This window comes from Rhinolophus sinicus, chromosome 2 (assembly GCF_057876585.1).
Source record: "Rhinolophus sinicus isolate RSI-liver-muscle chromosome 2, RSI-T2T, whole genome shotgun sequence".
In the NCBI taxonomy this organism is placed as follows: domain Eukaryota; kingdom Metazoa; phylum Chordata; class Mammalia; order Chiroptera; family Rhinolophidae; genus Rhinolophus; species Rhinolophus sinicus.
In genome coordinates, this window is record NC_142502.1 from 125,211,019 (window position 1) to 125,235,868 (window position 24,850).

The 24,850-nt window shown below is 36.6% G+C and overlaps 1 protein-coding gene across 4 annotated transcripts in view; it reads left to right on the forward strand.

Moving 5' to 3' along the window:
• The window catches only part of CCDC138 (coiled-coil domain containing 138), a 68,030-nt gene extending 60,745 nt beyond the window's left edge, over positions 1-7,285 (forward strand). For 2 of the 4 annotated variants that reach the window (XM_019715018.3, XM_019715019.3), the window contains 2 exons: positions 4,817-4,955; positions 6,781-7,285. In XM_019715018.3, the coding sequence (XP_019570577.2) occupies positions 4,817-4,955; positions 6,781-6,946 (305 nt within the window). In that variant the 3' untranslated portion in view covers positions 6,947-7,285. Of the gene's footprint in view, positions 1-4,816; positions 4,956-6,780 lie in introns of those variants that run through there. The other 2 variants (XR_016020433.1, XM_074332318.1) reach the window with 2 other exon arrangements.
• The last annotated feature ends 17,565 nt before the right edge of the window (positions 7,286-24,850 follow it).

The window sequence follows — 24,850 nt, forward strand, 5'->3', positions numbered from 1 at the left end:
TATCAAAAAAGGTTAGCAACATTGTTGCAACAAGTTCACGAACTTAATTGTCCGACCTCATATATTTTTTGTATGGTTGCAATCATATGCAATCTGATAATTAAGTTCGTGACCTTACAACTGTGCGCTTACATTGGCAGCACTGTACAAACAGCTCAGTAAGGTGTCATAACCTTGGTATATCAGTTTCTCACAGCTGTGTTTGTGTCGACGTGTGGTGGTGTCTTGCTGAGTGGTGTTCATTATTGTTGTGTGTGTTTGTGTGCCTTCGCGAGACTGTCTGAGCTTGAATTAGAGCAGCAAACAAACATTAAATTTCTTGTTAAACTTAGCAAGAGTGGAAGTGAAATCAGGGACATGTCAGTCCAAGTTTATGGAGATAACGCCATGAAGAAAACAGCAGTATACAAATGGGTTAAAAATTTTCCTGAGGGGAGAGAGCACGTCACTGTGAAGAGAGGTCAGGGTGGCCAGTAACGTGCAGAACTGACGAAAACATTGCCAAAATTCGTCAAATTATGTGTCAGAATCATCAGCTGACTGAGAAGTATAGCGGACTAAATAAATATCCATAGAGAAACAGGCAAATCTTAACTGTAAATCTTGGCATAAGAAATCTTGGCAAATCTTGTGTGCAAAATTGTCCCAAAGGGGCTCACTGATGAACAAAGCAAAGGAGAGTCAAAGTTTGCCAAGACCTTTTGGAAAGGCAAGATGCTGTTTTGGGCCATGTTATTACTGTTGATGAAACATGGGTGAACCAACATAAGCCTGAAACAAAGCGTAAAAGTGCTCAGTGGAAGTCAGCCACTTCTCCATTACCAAAAAAGTTCCGTCAGTCCAAATCTAGAGTCAAAAGGATGTTGCTAACCTTTTTTGATATCAGAGGGACTATTCATTATGAATTTGTACCAACTGGACAAACAGTTAACCAAGTTCACTATTTGGAAGTGCTGAAAAGACTGTGTGAAAAAGTTAGACGAAAACAACCTGAACTTTTCGCCAACAATTCATGGTTCTTGCATCATGACAATGCACCAGCTCACATGGCACTGTCTGGGAGGGATTTTTAGCCAGGAAACAAATAACTGCATTGGAACACCCTCCCTGTTCACCTGATCTTGCCCCCAATGACTTCTTTCTTTACCCGAAGATAAAGGAAATATTAAAAGGAAGACATTCTGATGACATTCAGGACATCAAGGATAATCCGATGACAGCTCTGATGGCCATTCCAGAAAAAGAGTTCCAAAATTCCTTTTAAGGACTAGGTGCTGGTGTCAGTGCATAGTTTCCCAAGGGGAATACTTCTAAGGTGACTGCAGTGATACTCAGCAATGAGGTATGTATCACTTTTTCTAGGATGAGTTCACAAACTTAATCATCAGACCTCGTTTGTTTGTTTTTTCTCTCTGTAGCCAGTGGGTATAGTGATGACATGCTTTGTTAGACTCTCAGGGCTGTATTCTCATTTCTGAGATTTAGCTAAAATTTCTTGTTTGGGTTCACTTCACCTAATTCGGAATGTGGAGGGTATGAGTATTTATTTCCATGGAGAAATTCTTTTGGCTTCAGACTGGCTCTCCAGTGCATTGTGTGATCTGGAATATTATTTTCAAATTACTTCCTGGCAACCTCTTTGTCTGTTTCCCATCAAAAGAGTGAAAAGGTAACATGGTTAGTTTGCCCTCTTCAGGTTGGTTGGGATAGTCATGAGAATTCCCAAGATTTTGTTAATTTCTCCAGTGTATCTCATAGAAGAAGCATTGTTAAGGTGTGCTAGGACGCTGGCCACACTTCTCTTCTCCACCCTAGACTTTCGTGTTTTGTATCCTAGGCCATTTGCCACCAGTTTTTAAGGTTCATAACATTGACTCGTGACTCTTTCTGTTTCTCTCTGGTTGTAGTTTGCTTGGTTGGTTGGGGTTTTTTTTTTTGCTGTTTTTTTTTGTTTGTTTGTTTTACAATTTTTGACTCATAAGACTAGCTTTTCATGGAGAGAAATTCTTTTAAGCCTTTTTATCTCTCCATTTTAATGTAGAATCAGTGAAGACATGCTAGGCAATTTTTCCATAGTTACATTAATTTTAGAGGAGAAATTGCCTGGCCTATTAGGTCTTCAATTTTTCCCCCTCTCTCGTAGTAGCCACGTTTATTCAAATTAAAATTCTTCTAAATTTTAAAAAATATTATTGATTTGAATATCATAGTATTGGAAAAATGCTAAAACTACAATGTTTATAGTTAAACCTAACCTAATGCATATAAGAATCCCAAAATTTCCCTTCTCCTCTATTTCATGTGTATCTCACAGGTTTAAAAGAGAGATTGGAAATCAAGCCAGTGAACCTCTTTTATGTCTAAAAGAATTTTATAAGCTTCACCTTTTAAATATGCTGATATACCAAAGTCTTTGGATGGCCTTGGCTTTTTTCCATTACAGAGGTCATAAAAGAAGTTCACTTTTATTTGGCAATATTGACTTGTGGATTTTTGTTATAACCCTTAAATGTGTGTTTTATTCATGCCAAGACCTGATTTACATATAAAGTGTAGTCCAATAAAGGAAGATACACTGTCTTTCACACTTTGACAATAAACAGACAACTATCATAACTGTCTTGTTTAGTTTTTAGATTTTTAAATGGAAAATACCGACATTGTAGATTGTAGGTATGTTAAGAATCCTCAGTGATCCTTCTTGTCATGATTTATGATTGTTCTTTACACTTTGGTTTAAATTCTGTTAGCCATATAATAGTTAACTGTCTTGTTCAGAGTTGACTTGAACTGTGTCTCAGGATCTGAAATAAGAAAACTGTGTACAATTGTCTAATGAAGGTGCTTGAAATTTCAATCAATGTATTTTAATGCTATTTGTAGGATATGTAATAGTTGTAACCTAAGTTTTCATTCTTTTAATTTTTAATTAAAAGTATTTTTTTTAATTACAGTTGACATTCAATATTATATTAGTTCAGGTGTACAACATAGTGGTTAGACATTTATATAATTACATTTTCGTACTTTAAGAAGATTCTCTGTAACTGAGATTGAGACACACACACATACACACACACATACACACACACTGTCACATACATATGATTTGCTGAACTAAGTCTAGACCTTACTTGGGTTAGACTACTGTGGGGAAACTACTGTTTTTTCTCCTACTTTTTACATGGTTACATGCAAAGGACACACAATCATTGTCTCTGGTGCTCCATTGCTATAATAGAATGTACCACCTTTTATTTTCTTTTATCAGAACTTTTTTTGGATTTTGTTGATTTCATTACTTAATACAGTAAGTTCTCACTTAACATCATCGTCAATAGGTTCTGACTTTTAGTTAAACAATGTATAATGAAACCAATTTTACCACAGGCTTATTGATATAAACAAGAGTTAAGTTCCTTTGCTATCTCATTAACTTTATAATGAAATGACTTTGAATGAAACTGTGTTGAGGACCTGCTGTACTTTATTTTACTCAGTACTCTATCAAGATACTGTGGTGTAGTCTTTCAAACTGTGTTTATTGATTCAAAAAGAATGAGGAATGCAAAGCTATCATATTTTTGTCTTTCATAGCTATTAACTTTATCTGTGTTTAAAATAAAGTCCTGTATATTCATTGTGGGAGCTTCTGAGTTTTATAGAGGAATTTAACTATTTTAAAGGCCATGATTTAATATTTTTGTATAATTTTTGTTTCTGTTCAAGATTCCCTAATTAGCGATAATAGTGATTTATACCTTAAAAAAATTTTTTTTTATACATTATTTTGTTCAACTCTTAATAGCCTTAACAGAGCTTTTAGTTTTCACTATTACAAACTTTACTGTGGTCCTTATTTATAAACCTTTGCATACGTCTCTATCAGACACATTCTTAGAGGCAGAATCGCTGAATCAAAGGCTATATACACTCTTAAGGCTTTTGATACAATTTGCCAAATCCAGTTATTTTATTCCTACTAAGGTTGAATATTTTTACTGTATTCTATTGTTTGTGCCATTTGCTCATTACTAAAAATATTAGGTCCATCTCTTTTTATTCATTTATAAGAGTTCTTTTATAGTACTCATATCAATGTTTTGGCAAATAAATTACAAAGGGACTCTCCTTCAAGTTTGTTATTTCCCTTTTGTTTTGCTTTATTTTGTTTTTCAGAGCTTTTGCCTTTTAATTTACAAAATTTCTTTTACATAGATATTTAAAATTTTTATTTTGTAAAATTTTTCATTCTTTTATGAATCTTTTTTCCTTTTTGCTTTTATGCTTAAAAAGTTATTTCCTATCCAGTGAGTATGTAAATTGTCATTAACAGTCAAATGAAATTCTTTAATTTAGGGTTTTAAAAAAATTTTACTGGGAGTGGCCAGTTAGCTCAGTTGGTCAGAACGTGGTGCTAATAACACCAAGGTTGCCCTCCTTAAAAAAAACAAAAATTTTACTGCCCCAACAAAATTTCTTATTACTAATTATTTACTCAGCCTGCTGTTACAAACTTACTGAAGAAATGACATTTCCCCTTTCTGTCAAATACGGGATTTCTGATAAATGCTGCCTAATAGAAGTTTGATATTAGGGAAAATAATCTTATCTTTGGTATGTATGCATTGTTCAACAAGAGCCAGTGTATTTTAATTTTTCAAACGATGATATTTCAAATGATGAAATGATGATATAAAAAGAATGAAAATCAAATCAATAATTACAAATACCCCACATAATTCTGGTTTTATTTTATTTTTAATTTCTTTTTTAGCTACTCCCTAACATAAAGCACTGGTGATTTATTTTGCAGAATCCTTGCAGCCTTTCCTGGAAGCCTGTAGCAACACTTTATTTTTTCGTACTTGCTCTGTGCTGCTTCGAACCCCTAAGCTTGATCTTCAAATACTAGAAAAGCTCAGTATTATTCTACAGAAACTTTCTAAAATCAAGTAAGAATTTCTTATTTCTAACATTTTTTTTATTGAAAGATATCTTATTGTGATCACTTAGACCTTTCTATATCCTCTACTAGTTCAACTTTGATTATTAAAGCAAATTTCCAATAAACCTGTGGAACATTAAGATTCATAAATATTAATGCTTATATAAGATCACATACTTAATGGTAGAGTAGAATTAGAGTTTTAATCTTAGAATGATTTGTTTCTGTAGTTCATTTCTGCTAAATGAACTTTAAGTACCACAAACAGAGTATATAAAACTTAAGAGCAAATTTTAGCAACCAAGTGATAGCATCAGAACAAATTATTGCACACTGGTATTCTGTAATGCCACAGGTGAAAATAAAAAAGATAGTAAAAGTATATTTTGCAGATTCTTATTGATGTAATGAAGTTAATTTAGGGAATGAGAATAAAACAGGCAGAAAAGATTTAAAATAATGTTAGTAACTGGGTTTATTTTAGGAAACTATTATGGGCTTGCTATGGCCACTAATTTGGATTTTGTTGTAAGAATCGAAGGCTTTTTTTTTTTTTTAATTTCCTCTTCTTTCCCTCATTCAAACATTGGTATAACCATTTTTAAAATTATAAATAAAGGACAGGTTTTAAGCTATGTTTTTCTTGAGTCTTGGTATAGCATAGTAGTGTTTCTTTTGAGGCAAATCTGAACACCTTTTATCTCATTTTTATAACAGTAAAATTATGATTTTGGTTCAGCTCCTCTGCACCCTCCCTTCCCCTCACCCACAATTTCCATGGTAGTGAACTTAGATATTGTACCAGGCCTCATGATACTTGAATAGTAAATATAATGCATCTTCAAATTATTTATAGATATGTGATAGTGGGTCCATATGTTCTATGTGGTGCCTAGTACACCGTACCACACCATAGTAAATTATTAATTGTTAAATTGTAACTTCATAATCAGCTCACCAAATTATTAGTTTTCATCTGGTATCAGTTAGCTTACCAACTCATTGTCTTCCCTTTCTTGCAGACTGCATGTACCATGTTTGTCTTGATTTGTAATCAGTAAATTCTCAGTAAGGCCTATTGTAGTTTAGTTGTGGTGCCATGAAGCTGCAATTACATTACTTAGGTTTAATTCTTGCTTAAGTCTCAATGCATGGTATTTTTAAAAAATAGTCCCAAAGTGCAAGTATATCCGTGGGCCAAAGTGTTTTAATTGTCTGTGATGTGTTTGATAGCTTATGTTAATTTCAGATTTAGATAAAGAACTAGAGCAAAGCTTGCACAAGAGGCTTAGGAATAGTTGATGCTCAAGGAATCTCAAAGTAAATCTTTAAAAACACAAAGATGTAAATCCTTTTGTATCAAATGGGCGGTTACATACAGTTATTTGAATTTCTCTCAAGATGTAAGTATATGTAGACAAGGAAATAAGAAATATGTAATAAGATATAATTCTAACTAATTGATAATGAAATTACTGACTGGTTGTTAGAAGGAGGATGGTTAAAAAGGTATTTTGGAGCTAAGGGAAAAGGTAAACCAATATTCTGCTACTTTAAAAAGCCCAGCTTAACTAAAATAAGATGATCGAGTATTTGACTCTTTATAGCTGTGAGGAAAAGCAATTCTGACGTATTGTAATAGTGAATAGGGTGCAGTTTTCAGGATTGTAAAACAGTTTATTTTTTAAACTGTTTATAAAAATAAACAGTTTATTTTCTTCACTAAAAACACATGCCATTTTCCCACTTTACACATAAGTTATCTTTCAGTGTGTCATCACAGATCAACTCCCTGTGTGTGTAATTAAATTAATGTACTCATTCTCTTATAGGAGTAATAAGAAGCTCTTTGAACTTTTTACAATTCATCTGATGCTTCAAGAAATACAAAGGACGACACATCCAGAACATGCCTTTCTCTGCATTAACCTCAATTCAACTCTGTTCAATTTGGGTTTAACAAAATGCAACTCTGTGGCCTCCAATGCAAGCCATTAGCCTGCCTTATTACTATTTCATGTATATTATATATGTGTTGCTTATTTGTAAGACTGCAAAAATCATCAAAGTAACTAAACAGTTACCAAGTAAAGTTTTCAGTAGCATCATTTATCATGAAAAATAAAATAGGATTTATTTTTCACTTTAAAATTGAAATCTATAGAAGCTCTGGAGTTTTTGGAGTGTTACAGTTCAACTAAGGTAGTACTAATGTGCAAGATGGAATTTCTAGAATCAATGACATGGGTTACTTTTTGTAAAAGTGCTTTAGAAAAATTCTTAAAATTATGTGATTATTTGGAATAAAATTGGTGTTTATGTGGGCACAGGGCTAGATCATGTTGTCATTCTGTTTTCTTAACATATTAGAAATCTCTGCTTTTAGAAGCAAAAGTACGTGTTTTTTAACTACCATCTTTGTATCATTACTTTTCTATATACCCTAGATTCACAAATAGATTTTTTTAAAAAAAGATTTTATTGGGAAAGGGGAACAGGACTTTATTGGGGAACAGTGTGTACTTCCAGGACTTTTCCAAGTCAGGTTGTTGTCCTTTCAATCTTAGTTGTGGAGGGCACAGCTCAGCTCCAGGTCCAGTTGCCGTTATTAGTTGCAGGGGGCACAGCCCACCATCCCTTACGGGAGTTGAGGAGCGGAACTGGCAACCTTGTAGTTGAAAGCCCTTGCTCCAACCAACTCAGCCATCTGTTCAGCCGGGAGCTTAGCGGCAGCTCATTGACTTCATTCTAGTTGCAGAGAGCGCAGCTCACTGGTCCATGTGGGAATTGAACCGGCAGCCCCGTTGTCCAGAGCTTGCACTCTAACCAACTGAGCCACCCGTCCACCCACAAATATATTTTTTTATTGGTGCTGTTCAGAGTACATTAGAGAAAGAATTTTTGTTTTTTCTAGTTTTATTTTTTCCAATAATTATTGCCAAAGTGTATACGTACAACTTAAAAAATTTTTTACACTGAAGAATAAACAAAAATATCATAGTCCCAACATATAGAGATACCTCTTGCTATAGCCGAAGATGAGTGAAGTATCCAGAAACAAAAAAATTCTATCAGTACTTTAGAAAACAGAGTCAATATTACGAGAACAAAAGAGCAGCTCTCTCAGAACACAAAGTACCTAGAGATGGTACCAATAAGAGAAGGGTTGCCAGATGGTAGAACAGAGTGGCACTTCAGCATGGGGTATTTAATGTTTCTGAGGAGAATAGAACAAATAAAGCAGAAACATTATTCAAAGATATATCTGAATAAAAGATTTTAGGGGCTAAGGAAAGATCTGCATGTACAGACTGAAAGAGCTCATCATGTTCCTGAAAAATCAGTGAGAAATGGACTCCATAATTAGATATATCCTGTAATTTAGATACATTACAATTATAATTTAATTATAAGTATTATAAGACTAAAGGCAAAAACAAAGCTAGTTACCTACAAGAGAAGAAAAATGAAGCTAGCCTTATACAATGCCAGAAGTTGATAGGGAACCGTCCCCTCAGCTTTTGAGAAGGAAACTTTTAATCCAAGAATTTAAATCTAGTGAAGATGTCTTTCATAAGGTGAAGACAATGGAAAGAGGTTTTCAGATATGCAAGTGTTCGGAAATTATATCACTTATGTGCTATTCTTGAGAAAAGCACTTAGATTATTCTAACCAATTTAGAGATGAGGTAAAATTGCGTTTATTAAATCAACCTCATTCCAAAAGACTAATGAACACTGAAATCACTTAAACATAAATACATTGAAATAATTGTTGTAAATCTGTTTTTAAAATGAAGTGAAATATTCTTCAAAAGGAAAATAATGGGAAAAGTAATAATTTATTAGTAAGTATTTGGGTACGAATATATTAACCAATGTTAAAACCTGCTTATTAATGGGACCGTGAGGTTGGAGGAGATGGGGAAGAGCTAGTAAAGAAAATTTTGTACATTTTCATCAGAAATAGAGTCACAATGTTCCATTTCAATATTAACTTTGACAATTAGAAAAATAAGGATAAAAGAATGCTTTTCGAAAATGTCAAGGTAACTACTATTCAAAGCAAGATATTCTCAAAACATTGAAGAAGAAAAAATATCTACAAAGATACAGCAGAATATAAAAAGCCAGGAACATGTAAAGAACAAAAATATTTAGGATAAATAAAAGAGGTTTTTAAAATTATCTCTGTGCTGATAAATTTGAAAATCTGGATGAAATTGACTATTTTCTGGGGGGGGGGGAAACTCAAAATTATCTCAAGAAATCTGCATTAGAAAATCATTAAACCCTTTTATAAAATTATAAAACAATTCTTTTTAAAAGTGACATCAGGTCCAGGTATTTTACAGATGAATTGTTTTAACATTTCAAGGAAGAAATATTCAAACTGTCCCGGAATGTAGAAAAAGCATCCTAATTTATTTTCTAGTTAGCCTGAATCCAGTACCAAAAAATTAACAAAGAAAGAATAAAATAGATTCAAAAGTCTTAAAGAATTTGGAACAAATCAACACCAACTGTATATTACAGAAATATTAATCCATGACAAAGTAATTTAGCATGCTTTCTAGCATGCTTGATCCTTGAACAACACAGGTTTAAATCACAGGTTTTTTAAATATGTCTTCCTTATGATTTTCTTAACATTTTCTTTTCTGTAGCTTATTTCATTGTAAAAATACAGTACATAATACATATAACATACAAAATATGTATTAATCGACTGTTTATGTTAATAGTTATGGCTTCTGGTCAACAGTGGGTTATTAGTAGTTAAGTTTTTGGTGAATCAAAAATTTTGTGCAGATTTTCAGTTGCACGGGGTGTTTGGCGCCCCTAACCCTTGCATTGTTCAAGAGTCAACTGTACAAGGTTGGCTTTCTGGTAAGAAGGATGTATTTTACATTATTTGTAGAGCAAAGGAGGAAAACTATACACTATTATATAGCCTAAAAATAATTATATTCAACTTGGATTCCTGATGAAACTTATTGCAGTATGTATAAAGGAATATAAAATCAACAACAAATTCACTATGAAACACTAGCGACATACCTACTAAGGTTAGGAATAATATTAGGTAGTGCACTAATAAACTCTATGTCATACACTTTGGGGTATTTAAGAAAGCATAACTTTGGCAAAGGAGAAAAAAAATTATCATTTGCAGATAGTGTGATTTCCTGGAAAACTAGGATTCTTAACAAAACTTCAGCAAAATGCCTAATTATAGAATATATAAAAAGCAAAGCCTTTAAATATTCTAGCAATAATTAATATTTCACTTACAATATGAATAAATTTCTATAACTTAATGAAGTTATATAAAATAGCAATCAAACATAAGAAATGTTCACAACCTAAACAAGAGACTGTCAAAACTTTGTTGAGGGAGATCAAAAGAGACTTCATGGAGACATAACACCATGTTCCTGAATGAAAAGACTTGATTTTGTAGGGATGTAAAATCTCCCCAAAATACTTTATACATTTCAACTGAAATTATTTCCATCAGTATTCCAAAAGAATTCTTTTTTGAACTTGGAAAAATCATTCTAATGCTCATATGGAAAAATAAACAGGCAAGATTAGAGAAGATTTTTAATTTTTAAAATTTAAATTATTGTTGATTTATTGGACTTGCCTGGAATTGCTAGCCATATTTTTTACGTTTTGATTTAGTTTTTTTCTTGTTTTCCATTACAGTTGACATTCAATATTATTTTATATTAATTTCAGATGTACAGCATAGTGGTTAGACATTTATATAATTTATGCAGTGGTTGCCTGATTAGCCATGTCTACCTGGCACTATATATAGTTGTTGCAACATTATTTACTATATTCTCTATGCTGTACTTTACATCCCCATGATTATTTTGTAATTACCAATTTAAATTTCTTAATCCCTTCACCTTTTCCACCCAGCTCCCTAATCCCCCTCCCTTCTGGCAACCATCTGTTCTCTGTATCTATGAGTCTGTTTCTGTTGTGTTTGTTCATTTATTTTCTCCTTTAGATTCCACGTATAGGTGAGATCATATGGTATTTGTCTTTCTCAGTCTGACTTATTTCACTTAGCATAACCCTCCAGGTCCATCCATGTCATTGCAAATGGTAAGATTTCATTTTTTATGGCTGTGTAATATTCCATTATATATATATACCACTTCTTCTTTATCCAATCATCTATTGATGGGTACTTTGGCTACTTGCATATCTTGGCTACTGTAAGTAGTAAGGCAATGAACATAGGGGTGCATATATCTTTCTGAATTAGTGTTTTGGATTTCTTCGGATAAATACCCAGAAGTGGAATTGCTGGGTCATAAGGTAGTTCTATTTTTAATTTTTTGAGAATCCTCCATACTGTTTTTCCACACTGGCTGCACCAATTTGCAATTCCACCAAAAGGACAAGAGGGTTCCCTTTTCTCCACATTCTCACCAGCACTTGTTGTTTATTGATGATAGCCATTCTGACAGGTGTGAGGTGATACCTCATTGTGGTTTTAATTTGCATTTCTTTTTTTTTCTTCAGCAAATATATCCTTTATTTTTTTTAATTTGTTGGGGTGACAATTGTTAGTAAAATCACATAGATTTCAGGTGTACTATTCTGTATTACATCATCTATAAATCCCATTGTGTGTTCACCACCCAGAGTCAATTCTCCTTCCATCACCATATATTTGATCCCCCTTACCTTCATCTCCCACCCCCTTAATTTGCATTTCTAATGATTAGTGAATTTGAGCACCTTTTCATATGTCTATTGGTCATCTGTATGTCCTCTTTGGAGAAGTGTCTATCCAGGTCCTTTGCCCATTTTTCATTTGGTTGGTTTGTTTTGTGCTGCATTGTATGAGTTCTTTATAGATTTTGCATCTTAACCCCTTGTCAGATGTATCACTGATGAATAACCTCTCCCATTCGGTAGACTGTCTTTTTGTTTTGCTGGTGGTTTCCAACAACTGTGCAAAAACTTTTTAGTTTGATGTAGTCCCATTTGTTTATTTTTTTTGTTTTGTTTCCCTAGCCTGAGGAAATAGATCGGAAAAAAATATTGTTAAGGCATTATCAGAGAGTTTACTGCCTATATTTTCTTCTAGGAGTTATATGGTTTGGGGCCTTACATTTAAGTCTTTAATCTATTTTGAGTTTATTCTTGTATATTGTGTGAGAAGGTGGTCCAGTTTCATTTTTTTGCACATATGTGTCCATTTTCCCCCACACCATTTATTGAGTAGACTGTCTTTTACCCCACTGTATATTCTTGTCTTCTTTGTCGTAGACTAAATGACCATATAGGCAAGGGCTTATTTCTGGGCTCTCTATTCTGTTCCATTGATCTATGTGTCGGTTTTTATGCCAGTACCATGCTGTTTTGATTACTATAGCCTTGTAGTATAGTTTGAAATCAGGTAGTGACACCTCCAACTTTGTTCTTCTTTCTGAAGATTGCTGTGGTTATTTGGGGTCTTTTGTGATTCCATATAAATTTTAAGATTATTCTAGTTCTGTGAAAAGTGCCATTTGTATTTTGATCTGGATTGCACTGAATCTATAAATTGCTTTGGGTAGAATGGGCATTTTGATTATGTTAATTCTTACTATCCATGAACACGGTATACAAGTATGCTTCCTTTTATTTATATCTTCTTCAGTTTCTTCTATGTCTTATAGTTTTCCGAGTACAGGTCTTTTACCTCCTTGGTTAAGTTTTTTCCTAGGTATTTTTTAAAAAAAATGAGATTGTTTTCTTAATTTCTGTTTCTCACACTTCATTATTGGTATATAAAAATGCAACTGATTTCTGAATATTAATTTTGTACCTGCTACTTTACTGAATTCATTTATAAGTTCTAAAAGTTTTTTTTAATGGAATCTTTAGGATTTTCTATATATAGTATCATGTCATCTGCAAATAATGACAGTTTTATTTCTTTCCAATTTGGATGCATTTTATTTCTTCAGGAGTCAAACACAGATGGAGTGAATAGAGACGAAAGGCGGAGGTTTGAGCTGCCTAACAGACTTCCTGCAAAGGAGATAACTGATTTGTAAACTATATGAGCTAAGTTATAATTCAGCATTTCTCAGCATCAATCCTCTACAAAGATTTTTATTGGCTGTATTCTGATTAGTTCCTTGGGAACCAAAGTTGTTGTTCTCATTCTGTAGACAGGGAAATTCCAGAAGCCTTTGCTGACATAGAGAGTAGGGAGGAGCTGAAGCACCTGGCCTTGGAGCTAAGTTTTTCAAATGAGGGAGTTTGGCTTGGCAGGCACACCTTCAATTCCTGCGCCTGCACCCAGGGGTGGCATGTCTGGATTAACGGATGCCTGCTGTTTGAAAGAGGAAAAAAGCGGCCAAGTGGCCCTTCCCAGCTTGAAGATCTCAACTGTAGCTGGCAGCAGTTCTGTCCTGGCAGGGTACAGGAGCTGTCCTCTGGCACACACTCGTTGAAAGGGGAGCTGCTTGGACAGCTGTGGCATGTTTACCTTGCTTCTCCGCCAAGACCATCAACTTGAATCTAATCAGTCTCGACTTTCACATATTTTTATTATGTGTACCTTTATCACAGATTCCTAAGTAAAGGGGTCTTTTAAATACACCGTCACTACCATCAAAAAGCAAAAGCAAAACAAAGTTCTCCTTTCTCTCATTCTCTTCAGCAGTATTTTTTCTTCTATTTGCCCTTATCAGGCTTTTCAGAATAGAAACATTCAACATCTCGGAGGCTCGTTTTTCTCACAAAGGATGTTCTAATTCAAATCAGGTTATGTGTTACATGCTCATTCTGCACCCTCAGAATTAAATTGTTAGCTCATATTTATGTTTTCCAAAGTGCCTTTCCACCTGTTATTTTCTTTAAAATATACAAGGGAGATCAGACGTCATGATCTCTGACAGGTAAAGAAAGTTGAGCCCAGAGAACTTAAGTGACTTGCAAGTTCACACAATTTAAGAGTGAAACTGGTGAATCAGTCTGGCTTCGGGCAGAGGGCACACTCAAGGAGGGTGATTTATGGAGGGACTGTTCACAGAGGAATGGGGCCTAAGGTAACCAGGAGAGCAGGGGAGGCAGCAGTTACCAGGTCCTGGGGCCAGGGGGCGCTGTGTAGAGGGGCAGCCTGACAGGGCTGTGACCTTGGGTGGAGGGATACCCTTGGCCTCCGGCTCTGCAGGAGAGAGCCGGAGGAATAAATGCCCTCCTACCTTCTGATGGTTCTCCCTGTTGGCCAAACTCAGCAGGAAGCCCACCTAGGTCAGCCTCCCAGGCCCAGAGAATGATCCGATGGACCAACTAAAGATTCCAGACAGCCATTGAGGCTATAACTGGACACCCCAAATCCTGTCTCTTTTCATTAAGCCAAAGGCTTCTGGAGAGAGTACTGTACATACACCAGGCTCTGGAATCTGACACACGCAGGTCCCATCCCAGCCTTGACACTGGTTGTATGACCTTGGGCAAGAAGTTAACCTCTGTAAATCTTCATTTCCTTATTTATATGTTAGGCGTAGTACACACATTTAACTCTGACATTATGCTAGAGATTGAAGAGGTAGTAGCTGAAAAGCAGTTGGCCCAGTGCCAAAGAAATGCTCAAGCAGTGGATATTCTTATCAGTGATCCCATCTTCAGTTCACATAACTTACATAATACAGCCATTGAGATTTTTTCCTGTTCAGTTTCATATCAACTGGGTGCTACAGATTTGCTATGAAATGTTTTTTGGAGCTTCATATAAATAACTAGACCTTGTGGTACAAACTCTTAAGCAAATTTCATGGATTGGAAAGCTGGATTGTTCAGCCCACACTTCCCCACTTGTGGAACTTCAGTCTGCAGTGCCGAGTCTTTGGGGTCTGCTGGTTCAGTCCTCTCCTCAACCCCAAATTCCACACTGGGAACCACTGGTCATTACCAGCCAGAGTTGGACTGGGTCTGGCTTAAAAATGAACTGGGTCTGGGATTGGACTGGGTTCATTTTATAAACTGGACTAGCTTGGGTCCAGGGGTGGGAACAGCCAGGTTGGATCTGCATTTGTGGCTCTGTACTGTGGCCACATGCTGGTAACTGACCTTACCTGGCCCCGATTTGGGTGCCATCTGTGTCCTGCAGGTTCTGGCAGATACATAGACGGAAGCCCAGGGATACCAGCATGACTTCAGCGTTGGACAGTTCATCCACTTGGAGCTCTGCCCTGCCATGCTGCCCCCTTTACTTAGGACTGTAGGTGGAAAAGACCCCTAATTAGTCCAGTTATTCCTTCAACGTCATGTTTTGCATCTAATTGTTATGAGACAGATATTATCACAATTGTTTTGCTCTCAGCTCGCATTGGCTTTTTCCTTTCCATGTCTAAGGCAACTAAGCTACTCTTCCTATGTTTCCTCCTCCTGAGCCTGTGGCCTCCTGCTTCCAGCCCTTCCTGGGCTGTGCACCTTTCCTATTTCCAGGGAACTGCTTTGTGTTGGCTGCTTGCTGAATGCCTTCCCTAAGAGGTGCACATCCATTTGCCTGCTTTCTCCCTAATCTAGAGTCTCTAGGTTCATTTGGACTGGTGACAAAAATTTATATTAATAAAGTTCACTTATTTAGATTTCAGAATATAGGAAGCCATTTTTAATCTCTAGTTTTAGATTCCTTTATCACACATCAAACTTTTTTCTTATATGACACCTCTCCAAGAATTTGTTATCCTTTTGAATTGGTAGTCTCCATATTTAATATTTTAACTCAATTTTATCCATTTCATTTTGTTGAGATTATCTTTTTAATGTACCTATGTTTCATAAAAAGTATATCTCACTTGACTTTGCAATTTGGAATTTTGGAATTAATGGTTCTAATACTTTAGAACCTCCTGAGGTATAATTTTTACTCTATCAACTTGGTAATTTAAGTATATTTGTGGTTATTTACCTTAAAATCCACTTTATCCAAAAATATATTAATGAAATATATTAGACTGAGCCAGTCCCCCTGACTTGGAGATTTAGCCTAAGTAAATAATTTCAAAGAAGGAATATATATTAAAAGTGTTTCTAGCAACGTAATTTATAATAATAAAAAATTCCCAGAAACAAGTTATATATCTAAGGGTACTAGAATATAAAGTTTGCTCGTCTACTTGAGGGAGTATTATGCAAACATTAACATAATAAATTCAACAACTGTCTAGATGCATAGGAAAAGTTTAATGAAATAGTGTTAAGTGAAAAAAGAAAACCCACAGTACTGTATATTTACTGTGGATCCAGCTACATATAAATTTATTTTTTTAATTTATTGGGGTGACAATTGTTAGTAAAATTACATAGTTTTCAGGTGTACAATTCTGTAATACATCATCTATAAATCCCATTGTGTGTTCACTACCCAGAGTCAGTTCTCCTTCCATCACCATATATTTGATCCCCTTTACCCTCATCTCCCACCCCCCACCCCCCACCCCCCTTACCCTCTGGTAACCACTAAACTATTGTCTGTGTCTATGAGTTTTTGTTTCTCACTTGTTTGTCTTGTTCTTTTGTTGTTTTTTGGTTTATATACCACATATCAGTGAAATCATATGCTTCTCTGCTTTTTCTGTCTGACTTATTTCGCTTAGCATTATACTCTCAAGATCCATCCATGTCACAAATGTTCCTATATCATCTTTTCTTACTGCCGAATAGTATTCCATTGTGTATATATACCACAACTTCTTTATCCATTCATCTATCGAAGGACATTTTGGTTGTTTCCATGTCTTGGCCACCGTAAACAAAGCTGCAGTGAACATTGGAGCACACGTGTCTTTATGTATAAATGTTTTCATATTTTTTGGGTAGATACCCAGGAGAGGGATTGCTGGGTCATGTAGTAATTCTATTCGTAATTTTTTGAGGAACCTCCACACTGCCTTCCATAGCGGCTGCACCAGTCTGCATTCCCACCAACAGTGTATGAAGGTTCCTTTTTCTCCACAGCCTCTCCAACACTTGTTACTATTTGTCTTGTTACCATTCTGACTGGGGTGAGGTGATATCTCATTGTGGTTTTGATTTGCATTTCTCTGATGATTAGTGATGTTGAGCATTTTTTCATATGTCTATTTGCCATTTGTATGTCCTCTTTGGAGAAATGTCTCTTCAGGTCTTATGCCCATTTTTCAATTGGGTTGTTTGTTTTTCTGTTGTTGAGTTTCATGAGTTCCTTGTATATTTTGGATATTAGCCCCTTATCGGAGGCACTGTTTGCAAAAATCTTCTCCCATTCAGTTGGTTGCCTCTTTATTTTGTCGATGGTTTCTTTTGCTGTGCAGAAGCTTTTAAGTTTCATATAGTCCCATTCATTTATTTTAGCTTTTACTTCCGTTGCCTTTGGAGTCAAATTCATAAAATGCTCTTTGAACCCAAGGTCCATAAGTTTAGTACCATTGTTTTCTTCTATGCAGTTTATTGTGTCAGGTTTTATGCTTAAGTCTTTGATCCATTTTGAATTAATTTTGGTACATGGTGACAGACAGAAGTCCAGTTTCATTCTTTTGCACATGGCTATCCAATTCTCCCAGCACCATTTATTGAAGAGGCTGTCTTTCCTCCATTGTATGTTTTTAGCTTCTTTGTCAAAAATTATCTGTCCATATTTATGTGGTTTTATTTCTGGGTTCTCAATTCTATTCCATTGGTCTATGTGTCTGTTTTTCTGCCAATACCAAGCTGTTTTGATTATTATAACCCTGTAGTACAAGCTAAAGTCAGGGAGTGTGATACTTCCAGTATTGTTCTTTTTTCTTAAGATTGCTTGGGCTATTCGGGGTCTTTTGTGGTTCCAAACAAATCTCATGATTTTTTGTTCTATTTCTTTAAAAAATGCCATTGGGATTTTGATGGGGATTGCATTAAATCTGTATATTGCTTTGGGTAATATGGCCATTTTAACTATGTTGATTCTTCTAATCCATGAGCACGGAATGTCTTTCCATTTCTTTGTGTCTTCTTCAATTTCTTTCAAAAATGTCTTATAGTTTTCAGCATATAGGTCCTTCACATCCTTGGTTAAGTTTATTCCTAGGTATTTTATTCTTTTTGCTGCAATTGCAAAAGGAATTGTTTTTTGTATTTCTTTTTCTGAGATTTCATTGTGAGTATATAGGAATGCAATGGACTTTTGTACGTTGATTTTGTAGCCAGTAACTTTACTGTATTCGTTGATTGTTTCTAATAGCTTTTTGGTGGCGTCTTTAGGGTTTTCTATATATAGCATCATGTCATCTGCAAAGAGTGATAATTTAACTTGTTCATTCCCAATTTGGATGCCTTTTATTTCTTTCTCTTGCCTGATTGCTCTGGCAAGGACTTCCAACACTATGTTGAAAAGCAGAGGTGATAGAGGACACCCCTGTCATGTTCCTGAACATAGAGCAAAGGGCTTCAGTTTTTCACCATTAATTATGAGATTAGCTGAGGGCTTGTCATATATGGCCTTTATTATGTTAAGATATTTTCCTTCTATACCTATTTTATTAAGTGTTTAATCATAACTGGATATTGTATCTTGTCAAATGCTTTTTCTGCATCAATTGATATAATCATATGATTTTTGTCCTTTATTTTGTTTATGTGATGTATCACATTGATGGATTTGCGGATGTTGAACCATCCTTGTGCCCCAGGGATGAACCCCACTTGGTCGTGATGAATAATCTTTTAATGCATTGTTGTATTCGATTTGCTAGAATTTTGTTTAGGATTTTTGCATCTGTATTCACCAGAGATATTGGTCTGTAGTTTTCTTTTTTTGTGCTGTCCTTACCAGGTTTTGGTATCAGGGTAATGTTGGCCTCATAAAATGAGTTAGGGAGTACTGTCTCTTCTTCAATTTTTTAGAAGAGTTTGAGCAGGATTGGTATTAGATCCTCTTTGAAGCTTTGATAGAATTCACTAGTGAAACCATCTGGTCCCGGACTTTTGCTTTTGGGAAGGTTTTGGATGACTGATTCAATTTCATTACTGGTGATCGGTCTGTTTAGATTTTCCAGTTCTTCATGGTTCAGCCTTGGAAGGCTATATGTTTCTAAGAACTTGCCCATTTCTTCTAGGTTATTGAATTTGGTGGCATATAGTCCTTCATAGTATTCTTGGATGATCCTTTGTATTTCTGTGGTGTCCGTGATAGCTTCCCCTTTTTCATTTCTGATTTTGTTAATTAGTGTCTTCTCTCTTTTTATCTTAGTGAGTCTAGCCAAGGGTTTGTCAATTTTGTTCATCTTTTCAAAGAACCAGCTCTTTGTCACACTAATTTTTTCTATTGTCTTTTTGTTCTCTATTTCATTTAGTTCTGCTTTGATTTTTGTTATTTCCTTTCTTCTGCTGACCTTGGGTTTCACTTGTTCCCCTTTTTCTAGTTCTTTAAGGTGTAACATGAAGTTATTTATTTGGGATTTTTCTTGTTTCTTGAGATAGGCCTGTAATGATATAAATTTCCCTCTTAAAACTGCTTTCGCTGCATCCCAAAAATTTTGGTAGGATGTATTTTCATTGTCATTTGTTTCTATGTATCTTTTGATCTCTCCTCTAATTTCTTCTTTGACCCTGTTGTTCTTTAAAAGTATGTTGTTTAATCTCCATGTATTTGTGGTTTTTCCTGCTTTCTTTTTGCAGTTGATATCCAATTTCAAAGCGTGATCAGAGAATATGCTTGGTATGATTTCAATCTTCTTAAATTTGCTGAGGCTGATTTTATGTCCCAATATATGGTCTATCCTTGAGAATGTTCCATGTACACTAGAAAAGAATGTATAGTCTGATGTTTTAGGATGAAGTGCTGTATATATGTCAATTATGTCCATTTCATCTAATGTGTCATTTAGAGCTGCTATTTCATTATTTTTTTTCTGTTCGGATGATCTATCCATAGCTGTCAATGATGTATTTAAGTCCCCTTGTATAATTGTGTTTTGGTCAATTTCTCCCTTTAGTTCTGTTAGTAGTTGCTTGGTATATTTCGGTGCTCCCTGATTGGGGGCATAAATATTGATGACTGTTATATCTTCTTGTTGTATAGTCCCCTTTACCATTATGAAATGTCCATCTTTGTGTCTTGTTATCTTTTTCACCTTGAAGTCTGTTTCATCTGATATCATTATGGCTACACCTGATTTTCTCTGGGTACCATTTGCTTGGAGTGTCAATTTCCTCCCTTTCACTTTGAGTCTATGCTTGTCCTTGTAGCTGAGATGTGTCTCTTGGAGACAGCATATGGTTGAGTTTAGTTTTTTGATCCAATCTGCTACTCTGTGACTTTTTATTGGTGAGTTCAGTCCATTTACATTTAGGGAGATTATTGATATGTGAGGATTTCCTGTCATTCTATCTTTAGTTTTCTGGTAAGGCTGTGTCTCCATTGTTTCTTTGCCTTTTTGTTGTTGTCTATTATTTCAGTGTGGTGGCATTCTATGATGTTTACCTCTGTTTCTTTTTTTATTTCAGTATATATTTCAATTCTGGATTTATTTTGAGTGGTTACCCTTAAGTTTATGTAAAAGAAAGTTTGATATTTAGAGTATTCCATTTTCTTCAGCACGCTTACTTTCTCCATTCCCATATTCCGGTTCAGGCCTTTACTCTCCCCCTTTTTGAGTTGTGGTTGCCACAAATTGTCCCTGTTGATGGTGGTCGAATAGCCTCCTTTAGTATTTCTTGTAGTGCAGGTCGTGTATTAGAAAATTCCCTCAGCTTCTGTATGTGTGGAAAGGTCTTTATTCCTCCTTCATATCTAAAGGATATCTTTGCTGGATATATTATTCTTGACTCATAATTTCTCTCTTTCAATAGTTTGAATATTTGGTTCCACTCCCTCCTGGCTTGTAGAGTTTCTGCTGAAAAATCTGATGGTAATCTAATGGGCTTTCCTTTGTAGGTTACCGTCTTCTTTTCCCTGGCTGCCTTGAGGATTCTTTCTTTGTCATTGACTTTAGACAGCTTCAATACAATGTGCCTTGGAGAAGGCTGTTGGGGTTGAAGTAATTAAGTGTTCTATTTGCTTCTTGGATTCGAGGATCCAGTTCTATCCACAAGTTTGGGAAGTTCTCATCAACAATTTGTTTGAATATATTCTCTGTTCCCTTCTCTCTTTCTTCTCCTTCGGGTATGGCCATTATTCTTATATTGCTCTTTCTGATGGAGTCAGAAAGTCCTTGTAGAGTTCTTTTATTTCTTTTAAGTCTCAAGTCTCTTTCTTCTTCTTTCTGTGTCATTTCCAGGTTTCTATCTTCGATGTCACTGATTCTTTCCTCCATCTGGTCAACTCTACTACCTAAGCTGGTTATTTCATTCTTAATTTCTTCCATTGAATTCTTAATCTCCAGAAATTCTATTTGGTTCTTTTTTAAAATTTCAATCTCTTTTGTAAAATGCTCATGTTGTTCTTTGATTGTGTTTCTGAGTTCATTAAACTGCCTTTCTGTATTTTCTTGTGTCTCGTTGAGTTTTTTGAGAACTGCAATCTTGAATTCTCTGTCCTTTAAATCACATATTTCCATATATTTAAGTTCCTTTTCTGTAGACTTTTCACTTTCTTTCTGAGCTGTCTTGTTGCCTTGGTTATTCATGGCAATTACTGATTTATTGTTTCTCTTCCTAGACATCTACAGGAGTGGCTTCTACAACAGATTGATAGGAAGAGGTCTTTCTTTTGTCTTCCAGTACTTGTTGGTAGAATGTTTTATTTTCTCTCTGACTGCAGCCTTTTTTTTCCTCTCTCACACAGTAGTGCTATGTTTTCTCTGCACTATACCAGCTTCTCACACAATGGGGGATTCCCTGGGAGATGGGCTTCTCCTCTAATAGTTCATCTAGGTCACAGGGCGCAGTGTCCCGGTGGGTATGCGGAGAGCTTTTGATGTTCCAAAGCTCTTCCAGCTCCTGATTCAGAGCCCGTATGTTTCAGCAGTTCTGTTTACTCCTGCAGGGATCCGCCCAGATAGGTGGGGTCAGGGGCAGGGTGAGTTGTGAGAGGTGGCCCAGAGCAATGGCGGCGACCAGCACCACAGCTGGACCTGCTTCCACAGCTCCCTCCCCTTTGCCAGAACTAGTTGGGCTGCAAATCTGTGTCTGCGGTCCACAGTTCTCAGAACAGCAAATATTCTGTTCTTTAGATCTGACACTGCTACTGTTCCGCTTCTAGCACCAGGCAGGTGGGGGCGGGCTGAGCTCTGGGAGGGGAGGGAGGGGGCGGCTAGTCTCAGTGCCTAAGGCTTCCGTTCTCTGCTCGGCAGTGAGGGCTTAAACCACCGTTTTCAGCCTTCTTCCCTCAGTCTTTTCTCCGAGGTCTCTGCCGTGAGCGTTGGGTTCAGCCGTGTTATATGCTGCCCCCTCAGCCCTGTGGGTCATAAACAGTGCCCTAGCAGTCCGAGTTCTTCCCTCTCCCGCAGCTGCGGTAGTTCCGGGAAGCAGCGAGCTCGGAGCACTGAGCTGGGTCTGCATCCTGTGCCCGAGGGGCTCCGTCCCCGCACTTCTCCCTTCCCTCCTCCACTGCTCTCGCGATTCACCCACCTTTCAGTTAATTCAGTAGTGGGCCTCTTCGTCTTGCCTGTCTGCTGTGCAGGGAGTCCTTTGTGGAGTTATTGTTGTTCGATTAGTTATAAATTCCAGGGGAGCTTTACAGAGGCTCTCCTTATGCCGCCATTTTGATGAGCTTCTCCGCAACCATTTTTTCAGAACCAAGAATTTACACTGGAGTAAAGACAGTCTATTCAATAAGTGGTGCTGGGAAATCACCTTCTTGTTCAGGTGTGAGACGTGGAGCCAAGAGCCAACAGCTGCCCAGAGGTTGTCTTCACCTAAGTCCCGTTCAGGAGCCACAAATGCTGAACCCAAAACTCTCCCCTTCACTGCTGAATATCACTACGGTCACCTTCGAAATACTCCCCTTGGGAAGCTATGCACCGATGCCAGCACATAGTCCACCCTTGAAAGCAATTGTGAAACTCTTTTTCTGGAATGGCCATCAGAGCTGTCGTCGTATTACCCTTAATGTCCTGAATCTAAATTTTTACTTTAAGAGAAAAGGCCATGTGTAAGTTTCTTGGTACAATAAAGTGATTAATAAGTGCCTTCCCACAAAAGTGGCCAGCACCTGGGATGATGCTGGTGTTGAATGGTGTTCCTGTGAGCTTGGCCCTTAGAAGACAATTAATCTGGAAGATTCCCTGGCTGGAGAAGCTTCAGAGCTGAGTCACACATCTACACACCTGGGAGCTTGGACTTATGAGGTAAAACTTGGTGAAGATTAAGATTAGTTTGGCTCAGTTACAGTTTTGCGCATCTCTGACAATGTGGAATCTGATAGAGAGGGTCAGAGGCTTGGACTAATGCAGAAAAATAAAGATTTTCAAAAGTCAGGATCAAGAGCCTTCTAGAACATGAAGAATTCTCACTGAAGAGTGAGTTCTGGGGCAGTGGTGTTTGGAACAGGATGGGCCGGGTTAAAACAAGGAGAAGCTGTTTGGCTTCTAGACCTTGGAGACCCAGGTCATGTTGCTGAGAGTAATCTCTGTGATTCCAAGGAAGAAAGAACAACAGAGGTAATGCTGTAGTGTGCAACCTTGTGAAGACCAGGTGAGTCACTTTTCCAGTCTTTGATGTATTGTTCCCACTTGATCAAAAAGAGGAAGCAGCAACCATTAGCCAATATCCTAAGGAAAACCCAAATAACCTTTATTTGATTGTACTTTAAGATGGTGAATGATGCGGGTGTGGAGAGGCACACCAGCCTTTCTTTTCCTCTCAGTGTGTGCTTACCTCTTTGGGCACCATCAAATTTGAATGTGGGACATATATGACTTCATATCACATTTAAGGAGTAGTGTTTATTGGAATTATTCTTTCCAATGAGCTGCTATTACTAGTGTGTATATGATTGTGTCATTGTTGCTCTTCCTGTTGAGGAAAGAGTGAAGATAAGGAATATATAAAGTAGAGTCATTTGAACTGAGCTGCTAAAATTATTAATGTTATGAAGGTTGAGGGATGAGGAAAGACTCCATTCTTGTTCTAACTAGCCTGGGAACTTAAACTTTCTAGCCCTGAGTCAATGCCTAAATGTACATCTGGACCTTCAGATAACCCTTTGATTATCCCCTGAAGGACTCAGGTATACATCTACCTGGCATCCATTACCCAGACCACTGGAGGTGACCAGACCTCCTGGCACCCATCTTCTGGAGCACTTGGCATCCATCATCCAGACGGACTCACATTGACTGATAATCGTCCTGGACCAATCCTAGGACTAAGAATGCAGGACTGATAATTCTTAAGAATGTACTTTTTACTATAAGAATTTTTAACTTTTCTTCTTTGGTTTTTGCCCAGCTGTGTTCTCAGTTTGCAAACTCTAAGATCCTTGAATAAATCTTTATCATTTATTTCTAGCCAAAGCCTCCAGACTCTTTTAGAGTTTATCAGACACTGTTTTATTTGACATTAAATAAGGATCACATGGGTTGTTGATGGAATGAAAGAAATACTTAACACACAATCAGTTCCCCTGGAGATCAGTTCTCCATAACTGGGGCCAATGCCACACAGAATTTGTGAGGGGTTACACTTTAAAAGCCCCTACTAACATCAAGGGGGTGTTTACTGAGTAAAGGCCAACAGGTTTTTTTTTTTTGTTGTTTTTTTTTACGGGACTTTATTGGGGAACAGTGTATACTTCCAGGCCTTTTTTTTTTTTCCAAGTCAAGTTGTTTTCCTTTCAATCCTGTTATGGAGGGTGCCGTTCAGCTTCAAGTTGTTGTCCTTTCAGTTTTAGTTGTGGAGGGTGCAGCTCAGCTCCAGGTCCAGTTGCCATTTTTTAGTTGCAGGGAGCACAGCCCACCATCCCTTGCGGGAGTC